Below are 27,957 nucleotides of genomic sequence, written 5' to 3'. Positions count from 1 at the left end.
GTGGTTTGTCTGAAGGGGGCCTCTCTGTGTCGCTGCCTGCGGCCTGCAGCAGAGGGACTGTTGTTCCTGACTGAAGTGAACCTCATTTATCTCTGTAGCAGAGCCCTTCCTCTCAGCGTCGGTCCTCCTGGACCCCTGAACTGCTGACACCGCCCCCCCCCCCCCATCCTTTCCAACCTCCTCTGAGCTCCAGCATGCGGCAAAAATTGTGAGATGCGTTTCATCTGCATATTGATCAGCCTGGCCAAAAGAAGTAGGACCTCAGCACTATACTGAATACATAATGTAAATAAGTCTCAGTTATTCTGCTTAAACTCTCCTGCAATCCTATAAGGAAAGATGTTTCATCTTACGTAAGGTGATTTTCCAGGTAATTAGGAGCACGGGTTGTGCAACTAGAAGTCAATATCAACTTTTATCTGTAGACAAAAGAAGAATTAACTAGGAAACTCTTGTCCTTAACATGCTGACGATCAGTTCAAACCTGCACATCTCAGCCAACTCAAGGTGATTGTCAGGGTGAAGCCGTGCTGAGAGTCAGAGAGCTCGACCAAAAAGAATATGACCCCGTTTTGCTCCTGTCACCCAATAAAAGCAAGCTGCTCTCAGTGTGTGGGCAGGCTTTAGTACCAGCCAGTTGTAGTCCAGAGGGCTGGGCGCTGGGCTGTCTGATGGATAGCTTATATTCGGCGAGGACTGGACCAATGGCGTCGTGGATTGATTGGCCCAAAGGGGCCGTCGGGGAAAGCGCTTCCTGTGTGTGTTAATGGACACTCCAGCAGAGGCACTGTGGCGACTAGTGCCAGAGTGATGGTTGTTACTTGCTCTCTCGCTCTCTCTCTCTCTCTCTCTCTTTCGTCTCCTTCTAATTAGAAGACTCAATGGAGCCGAGCCAGGCTTTCCTAGCAGTCTCTTACCCTCCACCAAAATGTGTACAGTCAATTTAAGTAGCTATGCCCTGTAGTTTCCCATGATTTCCAAGAAAAGAGCGGTTAGTTGAATTCATTGTAAGTCTGTGAAAAGAACTTTTTCATTTGGTATTAATGACAAGAAAATAGATACTGTGAAGTGTTGCTATAGTTTATGTTGTAATAAATCAGGACCCTGCAGGTTAGTTAACCTGATCCTGGCTGTGTTGGATGCATACAGAGTGTGTGGTTTTACCCAAGTCTGCCGAGCTGTTCAAGTTCAGGCACTGGGGGTCCAAAGATTTCAACGTGAAGGGGCTTGTAGCTGTAAAGAACTTCTTCTATCCTGGGCACAGGCTGGAGAGACACCGTCTGACGCTGAAAAGAACACAGAAACAAAAGGACAATTATCTTCATTGTCTCATTAAAGTTTCCATAGCAACACTGGAAACTTCTGAAGTGGAACATGACACAAATGGAAAAAAACTATTTGGAAAAGGCTTAAAGTCAAATCAAACTGCAGCATTTACGCTCACCAGCTCTTGACCGACTGGTTTGGCAATTGGTGTTATGTCATTTTGATTTTCCCCTGGCACTGCTGGTTCGGTGGAGAAACAACTAAGACTATGACTTAGCTTTTTTTTAATTGGTCAGCCTGTTTGTGATAGAAATCTGATATCAAGAAGAGGGGGGGGTTGATGAGAAAATGTCATTCCTGAGTACAGACATGGGCTTTTTTTGTTTTTTTAACATGAAACCGTTAAAACGCAAATCGACTGAAGTAAAAACAGAAGAAGAGAAATTGAATTATCAATCGAAGCTTATTTGGTAGTACAGAAATGTCAGCTGCTTTAACTGTGATAACGTACTATTTGCATTTTCTTACCACAACTTCACCTTGAACAACGTTTAGCCAGCCTGGTGAATCTTAATGCCACTGGAGTTATTTTCAGGATTGTACAACTTTTATATTTCTCTGTACCCGACAGTCATAACACACAAAGTGTAAAAAAAACAAAAAAAAACAACACAACTCTTTATGGATCCACAGATAAGTTCAGAGCTCAGTCAGACAATTGTAGTTCTGAATTCTCCTGACCATAGTGATGGAGAGGGAAACATGATACTTCTTGAGGACACTGTAGAAATGTTCAACTTGGGGCTCTGCCATCAAAGGGGAATTTCCACAGAACATCAGACCGCTAGGCTTACTCCAGCACTAAAGTAATAAGACTTGGAAGATGAGCCAAAGTCATGAAACAAACGTGGGATTTGAAAAGATGATGTCTAAACAAACACTGACTTTTTGAAGCAAGTAGCAGAGGAACTGAGAGACAAAAGAAAGATTAAAAAAAAAAAAGATAAAGAGAGAAAGCAAATAAAGGAGTAGTGGGGGTGTATAAACAACAGCACACAGAGGGGAGCTGATGAAAACCAAACTAAACAAGTAACATGTGCCCCGTGGCCTCAGACTGCCTGCCCTCACAACATGCTTTAGCCTTTCCTAGTAAACACACGAAAATAAAGCAACCAAAGCTGGCCTGGAAATTCCTCAAGCACCAAAGGATGCACACTGAGACAGCAACAAGTTTCTTATCAAAACACAACATGGTGGTAACGGTCCTTAGCAGGCCAGCGTGTGAAAACACTAACCACACACAAAAATAAACCTGCATTATGCTTAATAAAGAGAGATGTCGTCGATCTTGGGGTTGTCATGATACCAGAACCTCCACATGATACACAGTGAAAGCGTAACAATTTCCATTCCTGTTCCAATATATCTGCAACAAAAAGACACCTAACACTGGGTGGATTCTCGGGATGGGTACGAGCACTCGTTCACGTTGCTACTCCGGCAGCGTTTCACTTTCATGCGCAGCATCAGTGAGGGACACAACGCAGAAAACATAGCACACTCCTGAGACATCTGTGTCTGAGGTTTTATTTATGGTCAAATATATATAACCAGCGAGAAACTGAGTATTTAGATTACTTTTCAGTGTGTGAGCGCGTGACCTGCTATGAGATGTGTCACTTTGCAGGAAATATAATAGATGAATGCATATCGATAATTAACGGTTAATAAATAAGATTGAGGGGGGAAAAAAGGATTTGATCTGTGAATACTATTCATTAAGGCAGCTAGAAACAGAGAAGCAGACTGCAAGCAATATCCTGATGAAAGCAGCTGAAGAGAGTGAAGCAGTAAACTTCTCTTTCACTCCGATTTGATTTATTTATGAGTTTGGTTAAACTCGGGATAAAGGATGTAAATAGCAGCTGTTTAAATCTTTCTCGAGCGTGAACTTGATGCAGAAAATACAAATCAGACTGTCTTTAAAAATATCATTCAGTCATTTTTGGGTTTTAATGACATGTATAAAGACACTTCCGCGATAAGGTTTGGAATAAAAACAGATAAGAGAACACGTACATTTTGTTGGGAGATTTGTTGGAGTACAGTGAGATTTTTCTTCACCAACTTCATCAACTACCAAGGTGCATAAAGAATTAAAGGCTAGAAAAGGTTAAAAAATAAATGTAAAAAAGCTCCAGCAACACTTTTAGTATTCATTTGTCGGTCTAATTTTTAATAAAAGAAATTTGTTTGAGAAAGAATGACAGATGGTCATGCAACCTCGTGCAGACTGATGGTAAATTACCATTCAGTGTATAATGACCCGAAAATTCAATTTACAGTAAAGAAAAGTTACAAAGTTTGTTTTTGCTGCCACTTATAGTTGTTTAAGAGACAACATCTGAACTGGATGAAACCCGTTTCTGTAGGTCAGACCTTTAAAAATGTGGAATTGACTAGTGTGTCTCTGATTACAAAAATGGCTTTACACCATTTTTAACCAGCGTCTCCCAGCCCTAATTTTCCAAAATGACTTTCAACTACTTTAACGGAACAAGTCTGAACCTGTTGTCTCGAGCAGTGGTTTAAACATGCAGGTAGAACAGCAGCAGGGATCGCAACGGTGGGAACATAACAACCACAAGAAGTTGGGTTATGGGGGTGCCGGTTTAGCTCAGCGGGTTCAGAGGTTAAAGTCCTTGTGACAGCGGTGGCTGGTTCAAATCCCAGCTCGGCCCTTTGCTGCATGTCATCCTCAACTCTCCTGTCTCTCTTTAGCTCCCATCTTAGCCAATAAAGGACCACATGTCAGCCAAAAAAAACGACTATATAAAAAAAGGTGGATTTTGAAGCAAAGAAACAGTGAAGCGTTTCTGCTCAGCGTCAGGCCTTTCCTTTATGCATGTTATACTAATGAAATGAATACTGCTGAAATAAAAAGGACTATTGTTTCAATATTGACAAATTCCTTTTGGAAGCGATGGTTTTTATACCCAGGCCTCCATCCAAATGGTTGAGGTGCTGCTGCTAACTTATGAAATAGTTTATATTCTACTCTATTATTGCTAAGCTGAGTGTTTGTTATTGCACGGCCTGCGGAACAGTCCTCACATTTCACTGCACATCTGTATGAGCATGAGACAAATGAAAATCTTGAATCTTGAGCAGTGCGCCTTCATACCCGTCTGACCTGGTGAACACACACATGCCTGCTTGGACACTGCGTTCCCAGGGGACTGATCTTTTGCATGTCCCAAGGTCAGAAAGAAGATGGCTGGTGAGCTGCTCCAACATTATGAAACAGTCCAGCTGGTACGTTCACTGAAGGTATTTAAAGCAAAGCTATAGACCCACTTGTTTCCTGTTGTATATGAGTCATGAGTTGTTTGTTTCCTTGATGTTCTGTCATATAGTTAGAGTGTTTAAATTGGTTTTAGATTTTTAAACGTCATTTTTTAAGCACTCACTTTATAAATAAAGTATTATCATTATTAAAACGTAAGAAAGCATTCCTTGTTTTTAGCCTTTGTCCATACCTCCTAAAACACAAGGCACCCCACTTCTCCACGGTTTTCATTCAACCTTTAACACCAAGGTGCCAGTGATCCGCTCTCCTGTCTCATCCATTCACTTAACACAGTGGCGCCCCACCGCAGGCTAATGAAACCCAGACCCACCGAGCCTAACCAAGTCACTCTCCCTCACTTTCACACTTCTTCACTCTCTCCATCCGTCTTCCTTCAGACTTTCAGCAGTGTTTTACTCCCCTGCTGCGCGAATCAAAGACCCGCACTGGGATGAAGGAGTGGGGGAGAAACAGAGGAAGAATAATCCACAGCAGTGAAGTTATAGTGGGGAGTTGGGAGTTGCAGATAACTAAAGTGCAGTAAATCAGATTTTAAAGTGACAGACAGACAGAGCAGGGCCAACCCCCGGACTGGAGACATTTCTGTTGCATTCCTCCAAAAGGTTACCTTGAAATCTGGCAGAGGCACATCTTAATGAACAAAAGACGTGCATACAGAGGAACAGAGCGTGCCCTTCAGAATATATTAACAAAAATATCTACATCAACGCTTTGCTGTACTTAACCGCTCCGAGTTTATCTGACTGACTGTCCGCCTAACGCATTGCCGGGTCCTTTCAGACCTGCACTGTCCTCCACTCCACCTAATAACACTCTGCTCAAACTTTCAATCATTATCTCATCACGTCCTATTAAAAGCTTGTGGGATCTATAGCCAATGAATGTTGTTTTCCAAATGCTCCGGTGGAAGAAAGAAACCGAAAGGGGGGAGGGGTCCAGGCAGGCAGAGGAACCAGGGGCCACTGAAACAACACGACTGAAAGAGCCAACACAAACATCTGCTTTTAACATCACAGATTCTTACGACCGACACAACATCATGTCTGTCCTCATGGCACTTTCAAGTTTTTGTATACCTGGTATTTAAGACTTCCGTAATACCCCTGTGACACCGAAATGAAACTCTGGGGGCTGTCAATCTTAATAAAACCACAGGGGAGGACGATTTGAGGAAATCACCGTCGCGCCAGAGGGAGTAGTCGTCCTTCTCTTGGTCTCGCGATCCTCCTTATCCGTGCTCAGACCCAGATTGTGTAATCGTGATCTCGTCATAACAGCTCCGATTTCTGGGAGGGGAGCTGTTTGAAAAGGTCAAGTAAAAGCCGTCACCGGTGCCTATCCTTGTGTTGGCGAAGGGGACAGGTGTTCTGGCGGGGAAGAACTGTCTAGTACTGTGCGCCTCTCAGAGGGGGGGGGGGGGGGGGGGCTGAAGTCAGCTTACCCTCTCTTTACTCTGCGCTCCATCTGGGAAAGCAACAGGGTTAACCTATCAAACAGAGTGATATGGCAGACATTCGTGTGACTTTTATGGGACGGGGGTCTCATAAAAGTCATTTTAAGGTTGGAGAGGTGTGCCCTGAGGTAAAACACCAAAGACAGCGTACATTAACAACAAGCTGATGGATGGGGTCTTTGTCAGAAGTGCTCCTACATTCTTAAACAATGTACTTAAAAGCCTATTTTAAGTACATTTATAGATGTGTTATGCAATATTTATTTACCCACCCATGATCCCCAATGCTTTGCAATTCTTAAAAATGATTGAGGAGCTGGTTTCACATTCAAAGATGCAAAGTGCCGGATGGTGCAGGTTTTATTTCATATTCACAACTGAATTTGTGACCAAACTTTTTTTGATTCATCTCCAGTCACGGGTCACCAGTAAGAGAGCCACCAGAAACACGTGCCACAAGCGTGCACCCATACTGCTCGATCATCAGCACCCCCCCCCCACCCCGTCTCTCCTGACTTTGCAGCTCAGCAGGACACTTCAAGGGCGTTGAGAGACCAACCTCTCCATCAGCACCTACCAACAACGTATACAGAAACACGTACATAAAACCATGTAACGCTTGTTTCCAAGGCTCTTTTTGGAGCCACATCGAGCCCACACAGAGCTCCGGAGGCAGTGAAGCCATTGTCATTATTGCACAGGGTGATAATGGGGACAATGAAAAGGGAAACAGCAGACAGTTTTGTATGGGGATAAAATTAATAAGCTTGTTAGGGACCAGCCTCGTGCCTCATCCTCAGCTTTGACTTCCACCTTCTGCCCTGGCGCTGCCAGCGCTTCTGTATGGATAAAGAGCTTTGGGCTGCCCACAGGCCCACTGAGCAGCAAGTAGCAAGTGTAAAATCTGCTGCCCGCACACTGCCTCCCCTCGCCTTACAAGTTTAAATATAACTGCCCGACCAGTGGCAGCTGCCCCAGCGCAAAGCCCCTAAAGCTGACAACTCCTTTTTCCGCCAGTCTGCCCCTCGGGCAAGGGTTGCTAAGGCCAACCTAAACAGGCAAACCCAGGGGCAGGGGCAGAGGTGTGAATGCCCACATGTGCTTATGCCAATCAGGGCTGATGGTTCTCCTTACCCCCAGAGCTGACCCCCCTCAAAGCCCCTGCAGCTATCCGTCTACACGCCACCAGTCCAATAAAAAAAAAAAGAAAAGGCAAAAGGGGTTACCATCTCGCCCGACAACATCTCGTGCTTTCGACGACAGAAATTCAAAAAACTATAACTCAGTCATTTACATAAACGTCAAACACAAATCTGCATCTTTTGTCTCACAGGTGTGAATAGAGGAAATAACAATGAAGGCAGAGAAAGAGTAGTGGGGGCTGAGGGGAGTGCGCAGGGGCCAAACAGGTTAGACAAGTCTGCCGAAGGAGAGTAGTGTTTGATGAGTACATCTACAGAGCAGAGGACAACGAATGCAGGAAAACTCGCCCAGATCACACATCATGAGCGTGTGTGTGTGTGTGTGTGTGTGTGTGTGTGTGTGTGTGTGTGTGTGTTTGTTTGTATTTTTCTTTTCTATGCAACTGACATCTCTCTCCCTGAGTGTACAATAGAATAAAGCCAAAAGACCCGGGGTTATTTCAGACAGCTACACATCTATGTTTAGGGATAAACTTTCCACCCACTGTGTGTGTGTGTGTGTGTGTGTGTGTGTGTGTGTGTGTGTGTGTGTGTGTGTGTGTGTGTGTGCGTGTGTGTTTATGTATGTGTCCTGCTTTCATTCAGTGCCCATGCCAGCCTCGTCAGGTATGTCAGCTGTTCTGCTGCCTGTGAGGAGTGGATTGGACCCAGCAGCGCTGGAACCTGGGACCTTTCATTTAAGATGGCGCTGAAAGCTGCTCCAAGGTGGAGAGATTCCTCATCGGTCACACAGCAGCTGAGGACAAACACCAACCTCACACGAACACTTAAATATGCACACATACAAAGCCCTCATGCTTTAATTCTACGAAGAAAAAAAGAAAAACTAATACAAACCAACTTACAAGACTCATGCAAAGGTCGAACAAAAGAGTCATTTATATGCTAATAACCCTCATCTGGTGTTTTGCTTTGAGCAGGTGTCAAACCTGATGACTACACATCATGCCTCATGTCACCAAACTTGGCACTGCAGCCGCTCTCCTGTGTCAGACAACAACAAGCAACCTGTTTAAACAGTGAATAGCAGCTTCCCTCCCACACATCCAGCCTCTTTTGATATTGGCAGACTTGTATTTTAAAAAAGACACTTTATTCTTCAAAGGATGTTTACTCAGACTGGGTGAGGGGAGTGTGCGTGCGTACACCCGTACATGGATGTGTGTGTCTTGGTTCAATGGAGTGCCTACAAAGTGAGGGATTAGGGAGTGATTCCAGACCATTCCTCAGGCAAGACCGGGCTCATCCCACCTCACATCACACCTGGACCGAGACTACTTTCCCCTAGGATCCGCAAACTTCCTCAAGCATCCATTCAACACAACAAGTTAACACACAACCAGATTAAGCAGAAGCCGGGTGGTTAGAATACTCTGAACTCACATTTGGAAAATCACCCCGTGCAAAGAGTAGTGCCAAGATGGCTGGGATGTCTCCTCGCATGTTCCCAGGAAACACCATGACACAACTAGATGCAACATTAGATCACTCTTTAAATAAAGACCCAAGTCATTAGGAAGCAGAGGAAGAGTGAGCTTCCTGACGCTCCATGGATTGCACAGCTCAGAGACATGCAGATATGTCATTCCGTCAGTGAGGCTCACCTTGGCCCGGGGTAAAGCAGCTGGCTGAAGTGCTGCTGGACCACATTGGGGGCACCATGTATTTTTGCTTCTGTGACTCGTGAACTTGCACATCAACAATAACAAAGAGGTCATAAAGCAGCCTCGTGTCCATTCCTCACAGTCACAAATAGAAATGTTCTCCTTTGTGTACAGGCTTCACAGTTCTGATATTGGGCAGTCAACTAAATACTTTGGGGAGGCAGCAGCTCAGAGTGTAGGTTCTTGGGTTGGGAATGTGAGTGTTGCTAGCTTAAGTCCAGGTACGGATCAAGAGTGGAAATTGGTCTGGTTGCTGGAGACGTGCCAGCTGACCAGACTGTGCATTAAGTCCATTCATTCTAGTATCAAATACATATTTCAACCAGTGAGATAACTGTTTTTTGGGGGGTTTTTGGAGGGGGGGGCTACGTTGCATTAATAAAAGTAAGCTCAGTCTGGAAATAGAACAGAAACGGTTGCCAGATCTTATAAAACTTCTCGGTGCCTCGGGTCGCATGTTTAGGATGCTCGAGCTTAAGGTGGCACATTAGCTCCTCCATGCAGCACTCGTTGAGATGGAGGTGAAACCGTCTTCCAAACGTCTCGCAAGCAGGGCTGAGAATGTGACGAGGGCCTGATAAGGTGCTTCAAGAGTTAATGACCGTATTAAACATATATTACACATATATTATATTATATTATTTATATATATATATATATATATATATATACATATATATATATATATATAAGTATATTAAGTATTTAATATATCAAAAAATGATTTAAAATGATTTGAAAGTATTTAAAAGCATGTATCTATCTAATAAAAAATTTTTTGAATTGAATTTCCCTCGGGATCAATAAAGTATCTATCTATCTATCTATCTATCTGTCTATCTGTCTGTCTGTCTGTCTGTCTGTCTGTCTGTCTGTCTGTCTGTCTGTCTGTCTGTCTGTCTGTCTGTCTGTCTGTCTGTCTATCTGTCTATCTATCTATCTATCTATCTATCTATCTATCTATCTGTCTATCTGTCTGTCTGTCTGTCTGTCTGTCTGTCTGTCTGTCTGTCTGTCTGTCTGTCTGTCTGTCTGTCTGTCTGTCTATCTATCTATCTATCTATCTATCTGTCTATCTATCTAAGTTCAAAATTGAGTCTGTTTGGGACATTGCAAAAACATAGGAGCAGCATGTTCAGGCATTTTTCTAACCAGTTAATCTGTGTGGCTGTAAAAGAGAAATATGTTTTATGAAAACTGCATGCATACTTTTAAATAATTCAAGAAATTTCACAGTGCAATATTAAAATCTTTCTTTAGCGGTTCAAAAGAAATAAAGTGTTCTCCTTTCAAAGATGAATGATTGATTTATTTATCAAAAGATTTCAGCACTGATTGATATTCCTGTCACTGAATAGAGCGGCCTAAATCAGGTTTTATACGCTTAAAGTCTTGTAGTGTAAATGTTGCCACACTTTAGAAATGTGTTTTTACATTCACCCTCCCCAATTCATCCTGAAGAAAAACTGAAACCTTGCATGGAACAAGGGACCAAAACCAAGCAGATAAATTAATTCCAGCAAGCTGCAGGAATCCACCGCTCTGTGCTGAAACACCACCAAGTCAAACAGGAGTCATTCTTATGGACTCTGAGATGGAGGAAAAGCCAAACCCACACTTTCCCTCGATCCGTGTCTCGATCCAACGCGGCAGATACATGGGGGAGCTCTGCTCAACCAACAGGAGCTCAGGGATAGAAAGATGAAGAGGAAAGGAAAGAAAGAAAGAAGTGAATAAACAGCCGTAGAAGCAGCCAAGAGAAACAAAAACATGCTGTTTCTCTCTCCATCAGCAAGTTTAAGTGAAGGCTGCACATCGAGGGGGTCAGATCCAGAGGACCACATCCTCCATTTGGATCAATTCAATGCTTTTCCTGTTGGTGGGAGAGACGGTCGACTCTTTGAGGTGGTTATAGGGTGAATTTGTGCTTTTCTTAAATCTCTAATTATCATGACATCAGATGAAATAACGAAGACTTTTCACGAACTATCCCAGTGGAAAATGATTGAAATGGGAAGGAAAGGAGAGAAAAAAGAAATCTGGAAAGAGGTGTATGTTAAAAGCCAGCTTCAGCCTGAGCCTAGGTGAGTCCTCAGCACATATCTCTCCCATGCACCACTGAACTGTGGGAAGACAAGCATGCCTGATGAGGGCTGTAGGAAGGAGGTGGAGGTGATGACGCAGCTTATCTCCATCACAGTAAAATGAAAATAAACTACCGAAAAACCAGAAAAACGACCAAAGAGAAGGTCTCTCCAGGCAGAGCTCAGAGCAGCCAGAGGGGCCCCTACATGCTCTCTCTGTGGGTCCTAGGACTCGCTCAGAAGGAATGTGATGACATGACTGAAGCTTCGAGGGTCTGTTCCCACACTGAAGAAGAACCAGACACAGAGGAACATGCTCTCATTGAAGATCTGGATTGTTATCACCACTCGGTTGTAAACGAGCAATACACAAAAAGTTTGGGTGTCTGTCTGTTATGTGTGGATCACAGCTCTTTTGTTTTTACCATGCACTGTTGGGAAAGAGGGAATAGGTGTTGCACTCACCATATGGATTCCAGTTGAAAAGAGATTGGTAGGTTTGACCACTTGTTTCTGCTGCTCGATCTGGGTCTCCAGTTGGGCAGCACGCACCTTGTGCTGGGCGAGCAAGATGGTGGCAGGAAGTCTAGACTGCTCCTGGTAAAATAAATGGATTTGGGGCTTTATTTGTGAAAGAACATTGAAGTGTGTGATACATGCAATGAAATGCTTCATCAGTAACTTTTCTGCCCAGTAAAATCATTTTTCTCTTGTTCACTTGTTGAACCCGTTCCCATTTTATCTATTGTATGGTTTAAAAGAGGGGAAAGCACATGCAAGAGGTAACTCCTTATAACGAGATAATCATCTGGGAAACATGCTTTGAATTCAGACTAGCTGCCACATTACTGATGCAAGTCATATTAACAAAATGGTGGCACTGCAGGGGACGCTACTTCAAGTGCACTGCACCGCCTTCACCTCCATTAAACACAAGGTCGGGCATTTCAATTTCTTCAGTGGAGAGCTGCCAAGCACAGACATTTAAGAACACGAGCCTGGACGGACTGTTCACTGAAGACGTGGGATCATTTTGATGGTGCGGACAGTCGCGTTAGGACAGTCGAGAGACGTCTTAAGATCAAACAACGAACACAAACTAACTTTTTGAAATGTGAACGAGCGTGCTTGATTTGGATGTTTGGTTAAGAAAAGCGTCTCATTTCATAAAGTAAAATATGTATACATTTGGGGTTTTTTAGGAAGGTGTGTCCTTCATTGATAAGTAAAGCCAGTTCAGCAACAAGGAATCAGAAATCTGTGTAGGGATGTAAAGTTGTCAGAGCTCAGGATAGTTCCCTCGGGGGGGCTGATCTCATCTGCCTACAGTCAACAGCCCCTGTGCCTTAAACAAACAAACACACAGCTTAGCCTGATATCTCTGATGGTCCTTCAGCAGCCCGCTCTACAGGAACAATCACTTCCAAAGCCTGCAGGTTAACACAATGGAGCCAAGAGGCTTTGGAATCACAGAATGAGAACAATGCAGCCTGCAGCACAATGACTGGTAATAAGCTCTTAATGATCTCACAGCCAAACAGCCATGAACCCCCAGGCTCAGGGTGTGTGTGTGTGTGTGTGTGTGTGTGTGTGTGTGTGTGTGTGTGTGTGTGTGTGTGAGAGAGAGAGAGAGAGAGAGAGAGACAGAGAGAGAGAGAGACAGACAGATTTTGTATCTGTCATAATTTGAGAGACAGAGAGAGATAGAAAGAGAGACAGAGAGAGAGAGAGAGAGAGAGAGAGAGAGAGAGACAGAGAGAGAGAGAGACAGAGAGAGAGAGAGAGAGAGAGTGAGAGATTTTGTATCTGTCATAATTTGACAGCTTTTTGCTGCACCAGCCTGTGGAAACAGCAACAACATTTCTGTTCCTCACCAGTTCATCCAGCAGAGCCTGCTTGTTCTTCCTCTTGGCCTGTAGCTGCCTCTGCTCCTCCTGCAGCACCTCCAGTCTGCGCTGCTCATTGTCCCGCTGCTCTAACAGCAGCAGCTCCTCCAGCTCCTCCTGCTCTCGCGTCTGAGGAGCGCAGCACAAAGAACAGGGCTGTTACAGAAACTCATGTACATGTAAATCATGCTGAATTGACATCCAGCACTAATGATGTCAAATCGTACTCGACTCTGACTCAGTGTTGTCTTGATGACACATACGAGTTTAGCCTTGTTCCTCTGGATGACGTCTCTGTTCTCCCTCTGGTACTGCTCCATCCGTAGCTTGGTGTTCTCTACATCAATGTTGCTTGTCAGGTTAAGCACTGCACACAGAAGACAAATACTAGGTTTAGGGGGGCAGCATATTTCAAAGCTGGAGAAGCTTCAATCAGATGTCAAAGCTTTTCTAGAACTTTCTTTAGTGAGTGGTTAGCTGGGTAGAACTGAGAAAGAGGTGAGGGTTTCAACTTCTCCATCAGCTTGATTCTTCATCCTTCACACAACTATTTTTGTCACTGAACATTTAAACAACCAAGCGCAGCACTATGAATGTCTTTCAGGAGAAAATGTGAGCAGTCATCTCCATTTTTAAAAAAAACACACAGAAGCACTCTATTTTATGAAGGCGATCCAGATTTTCACTCATGCGCTGGAAAAAGCAGATATAGAATAAATAGGTATCAGCTGATGCCAAAATGTAAAGAAAGAAAGAAACTTTTTTTTAGGTTGTTTGAGGTGGAATATAGAAGGTTTACAAGGTTGTACAAAGCGTACAAAGACAACACGAGTTTGTTATTGCGTTATGTAACTTAATATGTCAAATGAGCATTCTTGTCTCTGTAAAGTTAGCCAAATATGAGAGCAAATTTTTTTTTAAACACAAACAGTAAACTTGACCTTCATTGCGGTTTCATAATTTAGACACTTCTAAAAGTATACAAGGTAAAAAAAAAAAAAAAAACAGGTTTGTCTCGAGTTTGTGAAAAAACACTTGAGTTGCTGCTCATACCGATGTCCTCCACCTGCTCGAGGTAGTCGTTATATTCTCTCAGGGTGGGGAAGTCAACATCTCTTTTGTTGTATCTGCAGAGGAAGCACAGAATGATGATACAAATAATAAAACCAGATGAAAGCAAGCATACACCGACATTAATAGCATCCATTAAATCAACCGTTTTATAATACCAAGTCTGCATGCTGCCTAATAGGCACCCATTAGATGTCAATTAAGGGGTTATTAAAGGGCTGATGAGAGCGAGGGATGGGAGGCAGGGAGGGGCTGAGAAGTAAAAACCTGGCAGGGAAAGAGCCTTCCAGTTTGAGCCCCCCCTGGGGAGACTCATTGTCTACAAAACAAACAGTGTAATGGGAAAGACAAAGGTGGCTTAAGAAGTGGGAGGAGGTATGAGATGACACATAAACACTCAGGGCCCCACCCCTCACCTTCGCAGTCCCCCCCTCCTCACTCCCTCCCTTCACTCACATCTTCAGCACCTTCTTGCGAATCTCTACTTCCTTATCCACTGTCGGGTCCTCGAAGAGCTGCACACGGAAGTTGCTCTTCCTCAGGGGGGTGTCGCACTGCACGCAGTTCCCCGAGCCACGTACAAACAGCATCTCCACACAGTTCTCGCATCTGTGGGACGAAGACAGACGACACACTGAGGACGCCATCAAGCTCGGTTAGATGTTTCCAGAGGTCCACAAGCATGCGTGGGCGTACATGACAGCAGCAAGAAATACAATTTTCCTCAGAGTAAGCAAGTTGGTGTTTTTGTTTCATGTCTGCAAGTTATCATCAGGCGCAGTGGGTGATAATGGGACATATAAATGTTTCCTCTGAGTGCTCAAAGATGGCCTGGATTATGATTGGAATGTCGATGATGCTGCCTCCAACTCTCAGACAAGAGGAAATTAGTCTGACACCCCGTCAGTGGAGTGTCTGTCTGCAATGGAAAAACATTTGCATTATTGTTATTTCAACAGACCTCAGTCATTTTGTCCAAGTTGCATAATATGATCAAATCCAGAAAATCACAGTATAGCCTATCATTATGAGAGCGGACTCTTGCGTAATCTAAGAAAAACAAGAAACCCAAATAGAAAAATCCCTTCATACACACTATTGATTAATCTGAGTGCTCTGAGATTCATTCTTTCTTTTTTTTAGCATTAAAGCAAGAGCATGGCTCTCTCTTTCTCCGTTATAATGTATTCTTCACATAAAATAAAAAGGAAGAGAAAATCAACTTTAACCCAAAATTTTTAAAGAGAGTGCAAATCAAGCTCGATATTGACTGGAGTATCAACTGTAAATCTGTTAAATGATGATCTGGTTATTTTTCCAAGACTACATATGTAGCAGAACGGAGCAGTCATGATGAGATTTTCAGGCGTCCTTTTTTTCGGTTCCTCATGTGAATCACTGTTCACTTCAGCAAAACGGCACGTCTCTCTCCAGCCGTGACCGATTCTGAACAAAGAAACGCAGAAAACGCTCTACACAGACGCTGTCGGGACATTCGAAGGCAAAGCCAGTAAAGTTTCATCTCTGCACATTCGTGACGCGAGTCCGTAGCAACAGTCAAAGTTACCTGAGGGCCCAACCCGGAGCTTAGCCATCAATCACGCCTTCATGCAGGTAGGCGTTTACCCATCTGTCACACTCAAATGAGGAGTGGAGGTTTAAGACAATGGGAATGTTCCTAAGTCTCCCCTGATGGAGTGGAGGGCCTGGATAAACGTTTGCACAGTACGCTCTTTTAATTAAGTCTCAGCGGAGCTTTATTTCCACAAGAATTCACCTTCCTGCTTCTGACCACCTTCACGAAAATGGGCAACATCTGGTTTCCAAATGTTACTATCTGCTTTTGAGCACTGACAGATTTTATAATGCAACACAGCAAAAGTAGAAGGGGGGAAAGGCGAGATTCTCGACCGTACGTCACCGACGGTACGGTTTAGTCATTTCTTTCCAGAGTTAAGTCCCGGGCTTGAGACTGCGGTGTCTCGTCAAAAAGATCTCAGGGGATTGAGGCTACGAGAACAATCCTCGTCAAGAGTTATCCCGTGAGACGTTTCTCTCCATCAGCAGGATTCTAAACAAAAAAAAAAAAAAAAGCAGTTTAGGGAGAAAGTGCAGAGCCGTGTAGTTTGGCTGTTTACCCCTCGCGTCTCACATATGGGTCAAGCGAGCCCATATTGCCGAGTCTGACGCCAAGCTTTCACAGGCATACAACAAACAACGAAAAATCTTTGATGAAGCGTCGCGCGCTCGTGTCTTAGCATGGCTTTGATGAAGCCACAAAGTCAAAATGAAAGGAAACCGACAACAAGACAGAAACATCTGCCTCGTCCAGTTGGCGCTTCAGAACGCGAGGAGCCCTCCCCCCCCCTCGCCCCCCCCTGCTCAAGAGCGCCCTGGTCGAGGCAGATGTTCAGTGCGGCCTCAGGCTACAGGAGATGTATAGGCCGGGCCATATGGAGGTAGATGGAGGATTCCGCTTGTTTCCACAGGCCCACAAAGAGCCCATTCATCAACACGGAGTAAGGAGCGGGGCGTATCTTGCCCCCTGCCCCATAAATGGACCACACAACAGAACTCTCCAAAGGGGAAATCCTGTGTAACTCTAGAGCAGAGAGGGTGAACGTCAAAGAGGGAGGGAGTAGACTTCTAAGAGTCAATTTGCCATCTTTCCCCTGAAACAAGCCCTCACTCTCTCTCCTCGTGACAGCTTTCAGATTGTGCCTGCTGTGCTTCGCAATCGAAGGTGGGACTCCAAAAGCTCTTGCCAAGGCATACTGAACAGGTTTTTGAAGTGAGTCGACAGATCTCTAGCAGCTTGCCATCTCTGTGTCCCAAGGCTGTTGTCGCTGAGTGCTCCCGACTCCTCCTTCGCTCACCTGTCCTGCTCACAGCTCCAGGCTCCTATCTCTCCCATCTGCAGCTGTCAGCAGGTCAAAGAAGGGGGTAAACACTGTCCTGGCTCAGCAAAGAGGCCCTTCCACCGCCACCACCACCACCACCCCAACGCCCCTCGGTGACATTGCCTGCATCTTTGCCTCCTTTATTTGCAAGAATGAGCCGAACAAAACAGCCCTTTTAACAGGCAAAAAAGGAGGATTCGATGACTTCAATCACTAAGTCTATCACGCTCGCAGAGTCCAGACTGAGCCGAGCTGAGCTGGCTTTTTGTCAAATGTAAACCTGCTATGGAGCTCTGTCCTGCCCTGTGACTTACAATACCTGCAGCAGCATGGTCAAAAACTGCTGAGGCCAAGAAGTGTGATTGCTTACACAGGGAGCTCGCGTGGGCTCGTGTGATCTCACAAAAACAAAGCATCCATTTGGTGTCCTTTGCCGTAAAGCACAGTGGACACAGACACAGGTTCCACCATTTTTTTAGCTTAAAGTTTTCAAACAATTAGTTCACCGTTTCTGAAAGTGCGAATTGGGGTCTGAAAATGTGAGAATACTTTGTAAAAAATGCTGTAAGGTGAGAACCGAAAGCTGAAAGAAAACCAAGGTGAGGTGCGTTAGTGTAGCAAAGACACCAACAATTCAAGCTTGCTAAAAAAACTTCTTTTTATAGAAATCACAAAAAAGGAGGAAAAATGCATATTAGTTGTCTTACCTAGACACAGGAAAAATTAAGACTACCCTCCTGCCGATATGTTCAATATAAGGCTACAGACAGGGGGCAGCAAGATTAGGAAGGAAATGAGACTGAAAAAAGCTAGCCTGTCTATTGTAAGCAGTGTAAAAAAAACCCTGTGCTGTCACATTTGGCTATTTAAAATGTAAAATCTTCTTCTCTTCCTTTATATCCAGTCTTTATACTAAACTTAACTTTTGCCGTGGCTACACTGGTGTTGACCTTCTACATTCAGTGCTCAGGAAGAGAGCCCATAAATCCATCTGTGCCTCTGTATTCAATCCTAGCACATGAAACTAGACTTCGCTTAATGAGGTGTGTTCGCTCGTCCTCTAATCCCCACTGTATGCTTATGCTACTAGCGTTTGAGCCTGACCGTGCCCAGTGTCAAATGCCAAAAGGACACTCGCTCGGTGTCATTGTGCAAAAGGTAATAAATAACAAGCATCAAACGCCCCACACTGACAGGGATACAAAATGTGCAGAGATGGGGTTTATATTTAGCTGCGTGCTAAAGGAGGAGAAGCTCAATACTGCATTGCATCGTCGGCCAGATGAGCCTGGTCAGCATAGATCAGAACGGACGCTAAACAGGGCCAATGTAAAGAGAGAACAACAGCTAGCAGAGACTCGAAGTGTAACAGGTCTAGTTATAAAGTTATATTCAGCACGGTTTATGTTGCTCTTATCCATATAACCATGTTCACAAAATACACAAAATATATCACAATGTCACATACGAATGATTTTTTTTTAACTTCAACGGAACATTTTTCAGAGTAATGATTAAATAGTGATCAGTAAAGTTAAACACGCTGCCTAGATGTTTTGAAAGATTAATAAAAAACTTTTTTTGTTCAATCAAAAAACATCCACAAATAAGCCTGAGGGAGGAAAAAAAGCACCATCAATAGATGAGTGGCACAAGGACACTCTTGACCATATAAGGTCATGACAAACCTAAACATGTTAACAATCTAAAAGAGCAGGATCTTAGAGTCTGTTTTTCTGCCACAATGAAAAAGGAGAAAAGGCTGCTGAATGTTTTAAATCTTTAGGATGCTTGGCTGCAAATTAAAAGACAGAATGGAGAAGTGTGTCAGTGGTGCATTAATACAAAGTCACACTGGCTCTGAGACACAATCCAAGGTGACCTGGACTAGGACATTTCTCCATATTGCTTCATTGCAGAATCATTTTTAATTTTCTGTGTGTGGCCCTGCATCCAGACACAGGCGGTGAGTTATGAGCTCATGGACCTGATGACAAAGCACGGCCACTTCCTGACGGTACGGTCAATAAACAGACAGGGTCGAATAAAAAAAAATAAAAAAAAGATGTTCTCATCAGGATAACACTGTTGCTGCCTAATGCATGTGGAGAACATGTGCCCTTCATTAAAATGAGCAGGTTCTTTTGTGAGATGACGAGATGAAATAAGAAGTATTAACATGAGAATGAGGAGTGTGTAAACTCGTGCCAAACAATTGGTTTATTAAGCAATCTAAAAGAAATGATCTAATATACCCTTAACAAAATCTTTTCAAAATTATATGTGTTCTATTATAATGGTAACTTATGTGTTATTCAACCTGTTTTATCAAAAACATTTTTTAGCCTTTAGTAACATGTTGTGGGCATCTTGGAAGTTTGATTTTACGAAACTTGGAAACATAAAAGGTTTTTATGAAAAAGTGCTGGAGCTGACTAGGCAAACCCAACTACAAGGGGAATATAAAGTACTTAAAAAAACAAACGTATTGAATTTAAAGTCTTGAGGTTATTCTGATGCGATTACATTTGAAGTATGATTTAGTAAACTGGTCTGGTAGTGATGTAGAGCTACAGAAAACACAATTACTCAATGAATAAAAACCTTAATGAGTGTTGTACTGGTGGCACTTGGACTCTTTTTCAAGCCACCACTGGAAAACGTTACTGTATGATTCACATTTCAGCATCTGCTTACACACAAACTGAATATCACTGTTCTTTTCTACACATTACTGAACTTAAAATGCCCTTTCATATGACATAGTTAATGGGGAAAAAAACTTAAGTGCAGCAAAAACTCCTTTCTGAATTCTTATTCAACCAGTTCATAGAGTTGAACCAAATGGCAAACGAGGGCCAGTGTACTATTAAGAGCCATGTTTATTAAAAACTGTCTGACTAGATTGACAGCTGTCAGGTAGCATGACAGAGCTGAAGAGCTTTACCCCACCTGTACAATAATGATGGTACGTTATTTTCGAGTATTTATGGGGTTTTTTACCTGGATATGTGAGTGTACATAAGTAGCTGGAAGTTTTATTCTTTTTACAGTCTATGAGGACAACATGAATAAACTGTTTTATTTTTGAGCTGAGAGCTCGTGCAGCCTCAACATGTTTCAAAATGTCCAAATTATACACGTTATATAGATATATAGAAACATAGAATTGATTGACCACTTTAGGATTTTCTTGTGTAAGCGTGTTTCTTACTAGTACACACTTAATTGGAGAAAGAGAAAAAATCAGCCTCGTTTTGGTATCAGATTTAAAAAAAAAAAAAAAACTCACAGCGTGTGACCGCAGACGTTCACCATCAACTTCAGAGACGGATTCCTGTACTTGGTCGTTTTACACCTCGGACACCCCTGGTCGTCCATTTCTGTCAACACAATTTTAATAAAACAACTTGAGAACAATATCAACAACTAGCGGCTCTACTGTCACTACTTTAGAGGCTGTGAACCGCCGTGTCACATCGAAAGCGGTCCGACGGGAAACGCCACAAATAAGAGGAGTTCCTACATAATGATCGCCTCTCCTGGTCACAGTGTAGTGCGGGCTCACTCGGGAGTCCCAGATACCAAAGGGGGGGGGGGGGGACATGAGGTCAAAAACTTTTTTCAAATACAAATAATCTCACGTATACTCACATGGGTTGTTTTTAGAGAGAGATTGAATGAAATATAGGGTGATATTTCATTATCTTATCACTGCAATACCTCATGGGAGTCTGCACTGAAACATAATTCAGACCAAATTCCTCCACAGATGGCTTTTTTTCCTACAAGATGTATAATGTCATATTGTGTTTCGATTAAAGTGTAACTATTTTAGGTAAATAAATCAAAAGAATAGTGGACGTGTTTTTCAGGCCCACCTTCAATAAACAATGGATAATGACCAAACAAAGGGTGCATTTAGAGTTCGAAAGGGTAACTAAATGAAAAAAGTGACTTTCGTGTGGCCTCAGGGCATGAATTAGCCTCCTCTCTACTCTGGGTTATTTAGCATAGTGACATGTGGAAATAAAACTAAAAGGTCAATTCTGTTATGTATGTTACTAAGGAAATGGTTTGAATTCGCTATTGGCTAAATGTTCTCTACTTAGATTGTGAAAAAATGGGTCATCGGGTTGTATGTGTTATGTTGTAAATTAATCAAATAGGCGAGTAAAATTTGACAGACAAACTGAGAAAATGTAAACCTTATTTTATTGATTATATAGGGACTTTAATTATTATAAACCTGTCATGAAAAAGTCAAACTTCCACTGATAAAATGATAACATTGGAAGCATATACTATATGATATGGCAATAAGTGGTAGCCTATTGTTTTGTCCTACTGCTTTGTAAATAAAATATAAAAAGGAGGTTGCATGATGCTCATTCTTTCATATTCGATACAGTCTGGGTAAATGTATTCCCCTTGTATTCCCACACCTATGTATGGGAATAATGAAACTTCGATGTTTTACAAAAGGCTAAGTCAGCTCCTGACAATGCAGAAAACAAGGATATCCCGTTCCCACGATCCTAGCAGCACTTACCTTGTACAGGTGAGCAACGGGAATCTACTGTAAGTTACATGACTGACAGCTGGAAACCAAACATTCGAGTCTGAGTCCTGCTCGCTCCTCCCAATGGGGCCCTCGGTGGCCAATAGCGTGGCTCTCCTACAGATAGACCCCAGCGTGTCTCCGTCCAGCTCCAGTCCCCGCAGAGTAAAAGTCACGTTGGAAGGAAAAGGGGAGAGACATATCTACTTACAGCTGCTGTCAGATATCCGATCGCATTCGCATGGCGAGGAAGTAACCTGATCGAGCTGGGAGGAGTGACTTTACCAGGGAAGGCTTGAACAAAAAAATGTCTTCTTCTTCTGCCGGAGTAGTCACAACAGCTAATGACATCAAGAGGGAAAATGTGAAGGAGGTGGATACGCGGGAGTGCATCAAGCTTGTGGGGCTGGACGCGGCGGAGTTGTCCATGGAGCGCACGACTCCTAACACGGACGCGGTGCGCACGGAGCTTCTTGTCAGCGCCGCTTCCTCCCTGGCTTTCTCCCCGGAGCAAGTGGCGTGCGTCTGCGAAGCGCTCCAGCAGGGAGGCAATGTGGACCGGCTGGCCAGGTTCCTCTGGTCCCTGCCACAGAGTGACCTTCTCCGCGGCAACGAGAGCATCCTGAAAGCCCAAGCCCTGGTCGCTTTCCACCAAGCTCGGTATCAGGAGCTGTACAGTATTTTGGAAAACCACAGTTTCAGTCCGTCCAACCACACCTTTCTGCAGGATCTGTGGTACAAGGCCCGTTACACCGAGGCGGAGAAGGCGCGGGGGAGACCCCTGGGTGCCGTGGACAAGTACCGGATCCGGAGAAAGTACCCTCTCCCAAGGACAATCTGGGACGGCGAGGAGACTGTATATTGTTTCAAGGAGAGGTCCCGGAACGCGCTGAAGGATCTGTATACACAGAATCGGTACCCCTCTCCAGCAGAGAAAAGGAATCTCGCCAAGATTACAGGACTCTCCTTGACCCAGGTCAGCAACTGGTTCAAAAACAGAAGACAGAGAGACAGAAATCCGTCCGAGGCACAGTCAAAAAGGTGAGGAATCAAAAGCACCAAGCTATTTCAGTTATAAACATCATTTAAAAAAAACAATCTATCAATATATATTCCTGGGTGTGTTGTGCGTAAAAGGCGCATTAAAATAGAACACGGATCATTTTTTATAAAGTATATAAAGCTTCTTTGTGGAAATGGCGCCTACATTTTTAAACCGTCGCTGAAAATACTCCGTGTTTTGAAAACCTGATAATGAGCTCACTTTTCACAATTAAAACTCGTTGCCATAGTAGCAAAAAGTGTGCGTAAAAGGGTTAGGAGCACGCTTTTACTGTTTTGAAATATGAAGCGGTTACCACTCAGATCCGGTTTCAAGTGTGTTGCTGCTAAGGGGCATGGAAACAATAAGCAACTATATGACATCGTAACTCCCAGGCCGTATAGGTTTGACAATCAGGCACAAACACTTATAAACATTGTTTAATCAATTAACGTTGAACTTTATTTTTGTTTTAGCAGTTTGCTGCGTGTGCACGACGTCAGAGATGAACACGCACATTAATCATTTCCAATATCACAAAAAAAAATAAGACAAATTAGGGCCTCCATCAGCTCCTGCTTTTCTTTTCATAATCCTCCTCAGAGAGCCGTGTGGCTTCTTTCATGTTTCTCTCTTTCTGTGAACAAAGCTGACACACCTGGTGGAGGTGACCCCCCCTCCCCTCCCCTCCCCTCCCTCCCGCTCTCTCTCTCTCTCTCTCTCTCTCTCTCTCTGAAACACACACGCGTGCCATTATGTTTGCCCTTTATTTGCTGAAAAACAAAATCAGAAACGCCTTCCTATGACTTTATAAACTTTTAACATGTTGTTCATGTGTGGTAACTATAGTGTCCTTGTTTTTATCTCTTCCTGGAAGTGGGGGGTGAGATTGCTGGCGTGTGCGTGTCGGCGCGTGCGTGTGCGAGTGCGTGCTGGGGAGGCTGCAGCTGTTTGAATCAATCTTATTTGTTTATTAATAAACTTTAACAACTAAATTGTGATATCATTTCAAAGGCTTCACGAGAACAACATAATTGGGATTTCATATTGCAAAACAGTTTCAAATTAGAGGTACAAATTCAACGAAATGCCCTGAGCCATTTGTTTTGTCAGCCACCAATACTGGCATTTTGTCACACCAGAATTTATTGCGCCAAATGGTTGCATGGTTGTTGTCAGAGCAGCTCTCCATGAGGTAAGAGAGGGCTACACACTGACAAACAGAGCCTGCTCTTCAAAGCTGTGTCATAACATAGCAACAAATGTGACACTGTCTGCTGTGTTCAATAAAGGACAACATGAGGATAGTAAAACAAAAAAAAGTGTCATTTTAAATTGATACGGTACATTTTTTTTCTTAGGCAAAAAAAAACTGATAAGTTGTACTATTTTACAGTCTTATTTGACTTTTTGGGAGTAAAAAGTGGACCCATGTAATCTTTTAATGACGTGCCATGCATTTTTCTTATGTGTTTTCTGTGTTTGTGACACAGCATTTATAAAGGTTTTTTTTATTTGCAGTGAATCTGATGGAAACCACAGCACAGAGGATGAGTCCAGCAAAGGCCAGGAGGAGTTGTCTCCTCGGCCCCTCTCTAACTCCTCCGATGGGGTGATCACCCATGGGGCCCTTCCCATTCAAACAGGGTCCTTGGACAGTGGGGTAGTCATCCAGCAGATTGGAGACATAAAGCTTCCTCCTGGATCCAGCAGTGGTGGTCTCTACAATGGAAGTCTGGTAACCAGTAACAACTCCACCGTGTTTCACAATGGAGGCTCGTCTTACCTCCACACACCCGGAAACATCCTCTTCAACGGGCTCAATTTGGGCATCCAACCCTTAGCCTTCAACCCACTCAGGTCGTCTGGAGGGGTGCTGCTGGGGGGCTCAGGAGTGGACATGCAAATGCAAACAGGGCAGGAGAAGGGACTGAGCAGTTCTGCGGAGGATTCAGCCCTGCAGTACGCCTCCTACCAGGGCTGTGTGAACGGAGCAGAAGTGAAACTGGAGGGCATTCACACAATGGCTGCCCAGAACGGAGGCTCCTCCGTGCTCACCTTCAGCTCCTCATCAGGGGCACTGCAGTTGGGGGGTTACAGTCTAGTCCAGGTACCGAGCGGAGGAGTCTCTGATAGCGACGGCGGCACATTACTCAACAGTGATGTAGGTCTACCTCCTCTGCAACTCCCCTCTGCCTCAACAATCACACAACAAGGTGGGTTCACAAAACTATAATATTATTTTACCATCAATATTAGATACTCTTTGTAACGATTTTAGGCTCCATTTAAATAAGATAATCATCATTTATAGAAACATGGGCAACGTATTATTAGGAGGCGGTGAATAGCTTTCAGTGGATATTGTCTTGTATTTGAGATAACTGTAGAGGATTCAGAGTTTCTTTTTTTTATTGTCAGCAGTCAGATAAATTCAGTAAAGCTAATCACTCTGCTATATTGTACTGATGTTTTGTATAGTTGCAATGACGAACAGGAAAAGACCAAATTAAGATCAACTACTCAGTTAGCATAACCAATATATAGACATATACTCCTCTACTCCTATATGAAAATATAGGTGTTTTTATCCTTCATCTTGAAGTGATGATGTGAGATGAGCTTTGCCCTCTTGAAATGTTCCAGTGCAATACTGCACCTACAAGCCGGTTTGTCAACAAGTCTCTACTACGTCCACCCGAAATATATCTTAGCTGCTTTATTCTTGGCTTGTCTGGAGTTTGGGCTGTCGTCCAAAGGGCCGATACTACACATAACACATGCAGAGCAGAAGAAATAGGGCCACACACACACACACACACATATAAAGAAGAGGTGGTCCTTTGAAAACCCCAGAGATGAATAAAAACAAGTTCTGGAGTCACCATCACTCATCATCAATGCACTCTTGATGTGCAGAGCAGGAAGGAGGAGAAATATGTTTCAGACAATCAGAGGCCCTGAAACACACTAACAGGGAGTAAGACGTTCCAGCACTCCCTTTGACAGAAAGCAGAGAACCTACAGCATGAATAATAAGGGAAAAGAGAAAATTACAGCCTGCTGTTGAGTCCTGACTCTCGTTCTCAGGGGCTTATTCTCTGGGGCCCGACTGGGTCCAGATTTAGGAGCACAAGGTGTGATCGACACAAAACTGCAATTTTGGGGTCAGGGCCTGCCGTCAATGAAACGCTGCAAAAGTTGTAGATAAACTGTGTATATTGATCTTTTGTTGACTCTTTACAGGTTCCATGCCTCTGAACAATGTAGCTGTGACTTCCTCTGGTGACAACTCGTTCCAACAACAGGACAAACTCACCATGTCGTCGCTCCACCACAACACCGTCCTCTACAACATGGGCAGCCAGAATCAGCCCTCCATTAAGAAGGAGCCTCTGGAAGGGGTCATCTACTCTTCGTACCACCACGGGCTCCATCTGGACCCCAGCGGCCAGCTCAGCTACACCACCCCCAACTCAGAAGATGCTCCTTCCAGCCAGGGTCCAGTCTCCACCTCCGAGGTCCCCGCTGTCAACTCGTCCAGCCCTGAACCAGAAGTCTACACCACCCTTACAGTCAGTACACCCCTCATGGCTCAGACGGACCCCAGTAGCCACCACCTCCATCCTGCACAGTATCTCAGGGGTCCCCTGTCGTCGCACCTGATCGGCCCAAGCATGAACAACAACTTCATGAACCTATCAGAAAACAAGGTGGAGGTGTCAGGAGGCGTGAACGAGATGGTGCGAGCAATGTGCGGGGAGATGGAGGTGGTGGAGGGTAAGGATCTCGCCAAACTACAAACAGTGCAGATGGATGAGGACATGGCTGACCTTTAACATCTCTCCCCGTAGAAGCACTCGTGCAGAGATGTGGTGAATCTTTAAAATTTGTGTGGGCGTGTGTTTGTGAGTGTGTGTTTTTTTTTTTTTTTTTACCATTTATTTCCTTTAAATGTTAAATTATTTGTGTCCTTTTTTTTTTTTAAAAAAACAACCTTTATTTAACCAGGAAAGAAAAAACTCGTTGAGATTAAAAATCTCTTTTTCAAGAGTGTCCTGGACAAGACAAGCAGCAGCTTTGACTTTTACAATGCACTCTAGTCAGAGAGGAGGCCCTGTGGGTGGGCTTTATCAGCTAATCATAAAAACAAAAAAGTCTGTGACAAGTTTTTGTAAAGCCACTCACTTGCAAGAATACACACCACGACTGTTACTTGCTCGCAGGAGAGGAAGTTGCTGTATGAGTTTGAGCCGCGTTTAAATGTGCATTTTTATAGACAACACCTGCTACTTCCAGTTGAGTGGATTTGATCCACAGAAGCAGGTGCTGGAATGCCTTGTGTCATGTGACCGGGATGTTCCTCCAAAACTAAATGCGTCATCTGGGTCAAACCAAAAAGGTCATTCTGTAGGGGGGTAGAGAGAGAAGGGCTGTGTGAAAATGGTCAGTTAAAGAGCGAGAGCTTTACTCAAGGACTGCACAAACACACACGCATCGCACACACGCACACACAAAGAAAAGGTCATTAAACGCACAAAGCTGCTGATTTAGGAAAAAGTGTCCTTCAGAAATCAACTTCAAATCTCTGAATGCCCCTTGAGTTGCTGCAAAACTCTGCTTTCTATGCTTCATATGATATCAGATTGACCGGTAGCTAAGACTAATGTGCCTTTCTGCTTCTTAAAAAAACACCACAGCATTGGTCTGTTTCGGTGTTTGCACTACCACAATGTACATGTTTCAATCATTTGGAGGGTTTGTCATGTGTCACACACCTCAACAAATGCACACTATTTCAGTAACAACTCATATTTCAAGCCTTATCGTCAATCAGTGGGATGAAGATGTGAATGTAGACGGAAAGGTCTCATCATACGTTGTATATACAGCTGCAGCTTAGAGTATGTTAACTAGATGTGATGATACTATTCTATATCCTGTTTCATTTTGACATGTCTCTCCAAAATGTCACATTTCATGGATGCTATTTTTCTATAAAGGGACTGATATCATTTCTCTTTGCATGGACACTAGTGCCTTTTACTTTGTGCTGTGTGAGTTACACTGAAAGTAAACCTGTGATGCCGCTGTTGCTGACGCCGCCAACACTCCACTGGCACATTTGGGTGTCAGACGAAGGAAAGACGAGCAAATGTGGAGCCCATTTGTCAAGTGTGTCTGGTGCGTTTCACAACAGGGGCCTAATTCCTCATGACCATAATAGCACATTTCAGCCTTGCAGCCAACTCAGACTGTGCACATCTCTCACCAAGTTGTACACGTGGACATGTAATACACAATCCCATCAATTTGAATGGACAGGTCTGTGTATTTTCAGTGCTTTAATGTCAGATACCAAAAATGAGTCGTGGGAAAATAGAAGAACTGTGGGTCTTTTTTTTTTTTATCTTAGTTTGGATTATATGTTTGTTCTATGAAATTATGTGAATGTATT

General features: G+C 43.6%; 2 protein-coding genes across 2 annotated transcripts in view; one reads left to right on the top strand and one right to left on the bottom strand.

Moving 5' to 3' along the window:
- mnat1 (MNAT1 component of CDK activating kinase) overlaps nucleotides 1–20,408 on the bottom strand; it is a 31,107-nt gene extending 10,699 nt beyond the window's left edge. Inside the window, exons 1-7 of the mRNA XM_079370678.1 lie at nucleotides 20,189–20,408; nucleotides 14,453–14,605; nucleotides 13,979–14,052; nucleotides 13,189–13,292; nucleotides 12,914–13,054; nucleotides 11,505–11,636; nucleotides 1,165–1,286 (exon numbers count right to left, since the gene is read on the bottom strand). Coding sequence (XP_079226804.1) covers nucleotides 1,165–1,286; nucleotides 11,505–11,636; nucleotides 12,914–13,054; nucleotides 13,189–13,292; nucleotides 13,979–14,052; nucleotides 14,453–14,605; nucleotides 20,189–20,277 — 815 coding nt within the window. The 5' untranslated portion in view covers nucleotides 20,278–20,408. The remainder of the gene's footprint in view (nucleotides 1–1,164; nucleotides 1,287–11,504; nucleotides 11,637–12,913; nucleotides 13,055–13,188; nucleotides 13,293–13,978; nucleotides 14,053–14,452; nucleotides 14,606–20,188) is intronic.
- Nucleotides 20,409–21,456: 1,048 nt separating this feature from the next.
- six4a (SIX homeobox 4a) lies at nucleotides 21,457–26,480 on the top strand. The gene is made up of 3 exons (XM_079369932.1): nucleotides 21,457–22,498; nucleotides 24,021–24,715; nucleotides 25,746–26,480. Exons 1-3 carry the CDS (start codon nucleotides 21,765–21,767, stop codon nucleotides 26,336–26,338), a joined length of 2,022 nt encoding a protein of 673 aa, XP_079226058.1. The 5' UTR covers nucleotides 21,457–21,764; the 3' UTR covers nucleotides 26,339–26,480.
- Nucleotides 26,481–27,957: the final 1,477 nt, after the last annotated feature.

Source organism: Symphodus melops, assembly GCF_947650265.1.
Source record: "Symphodus melops genome assembly, chromosome: 19".
Classification (NCBI taxonomy): Eukaryota; Metazoa; Chordata; class Actinopteri; order Labriformes; family Labridae; genus Symphodus; species Symphodus melops.
This window is presented reverse-complemented; position numbering and strand designations above follow the sequence as displayed.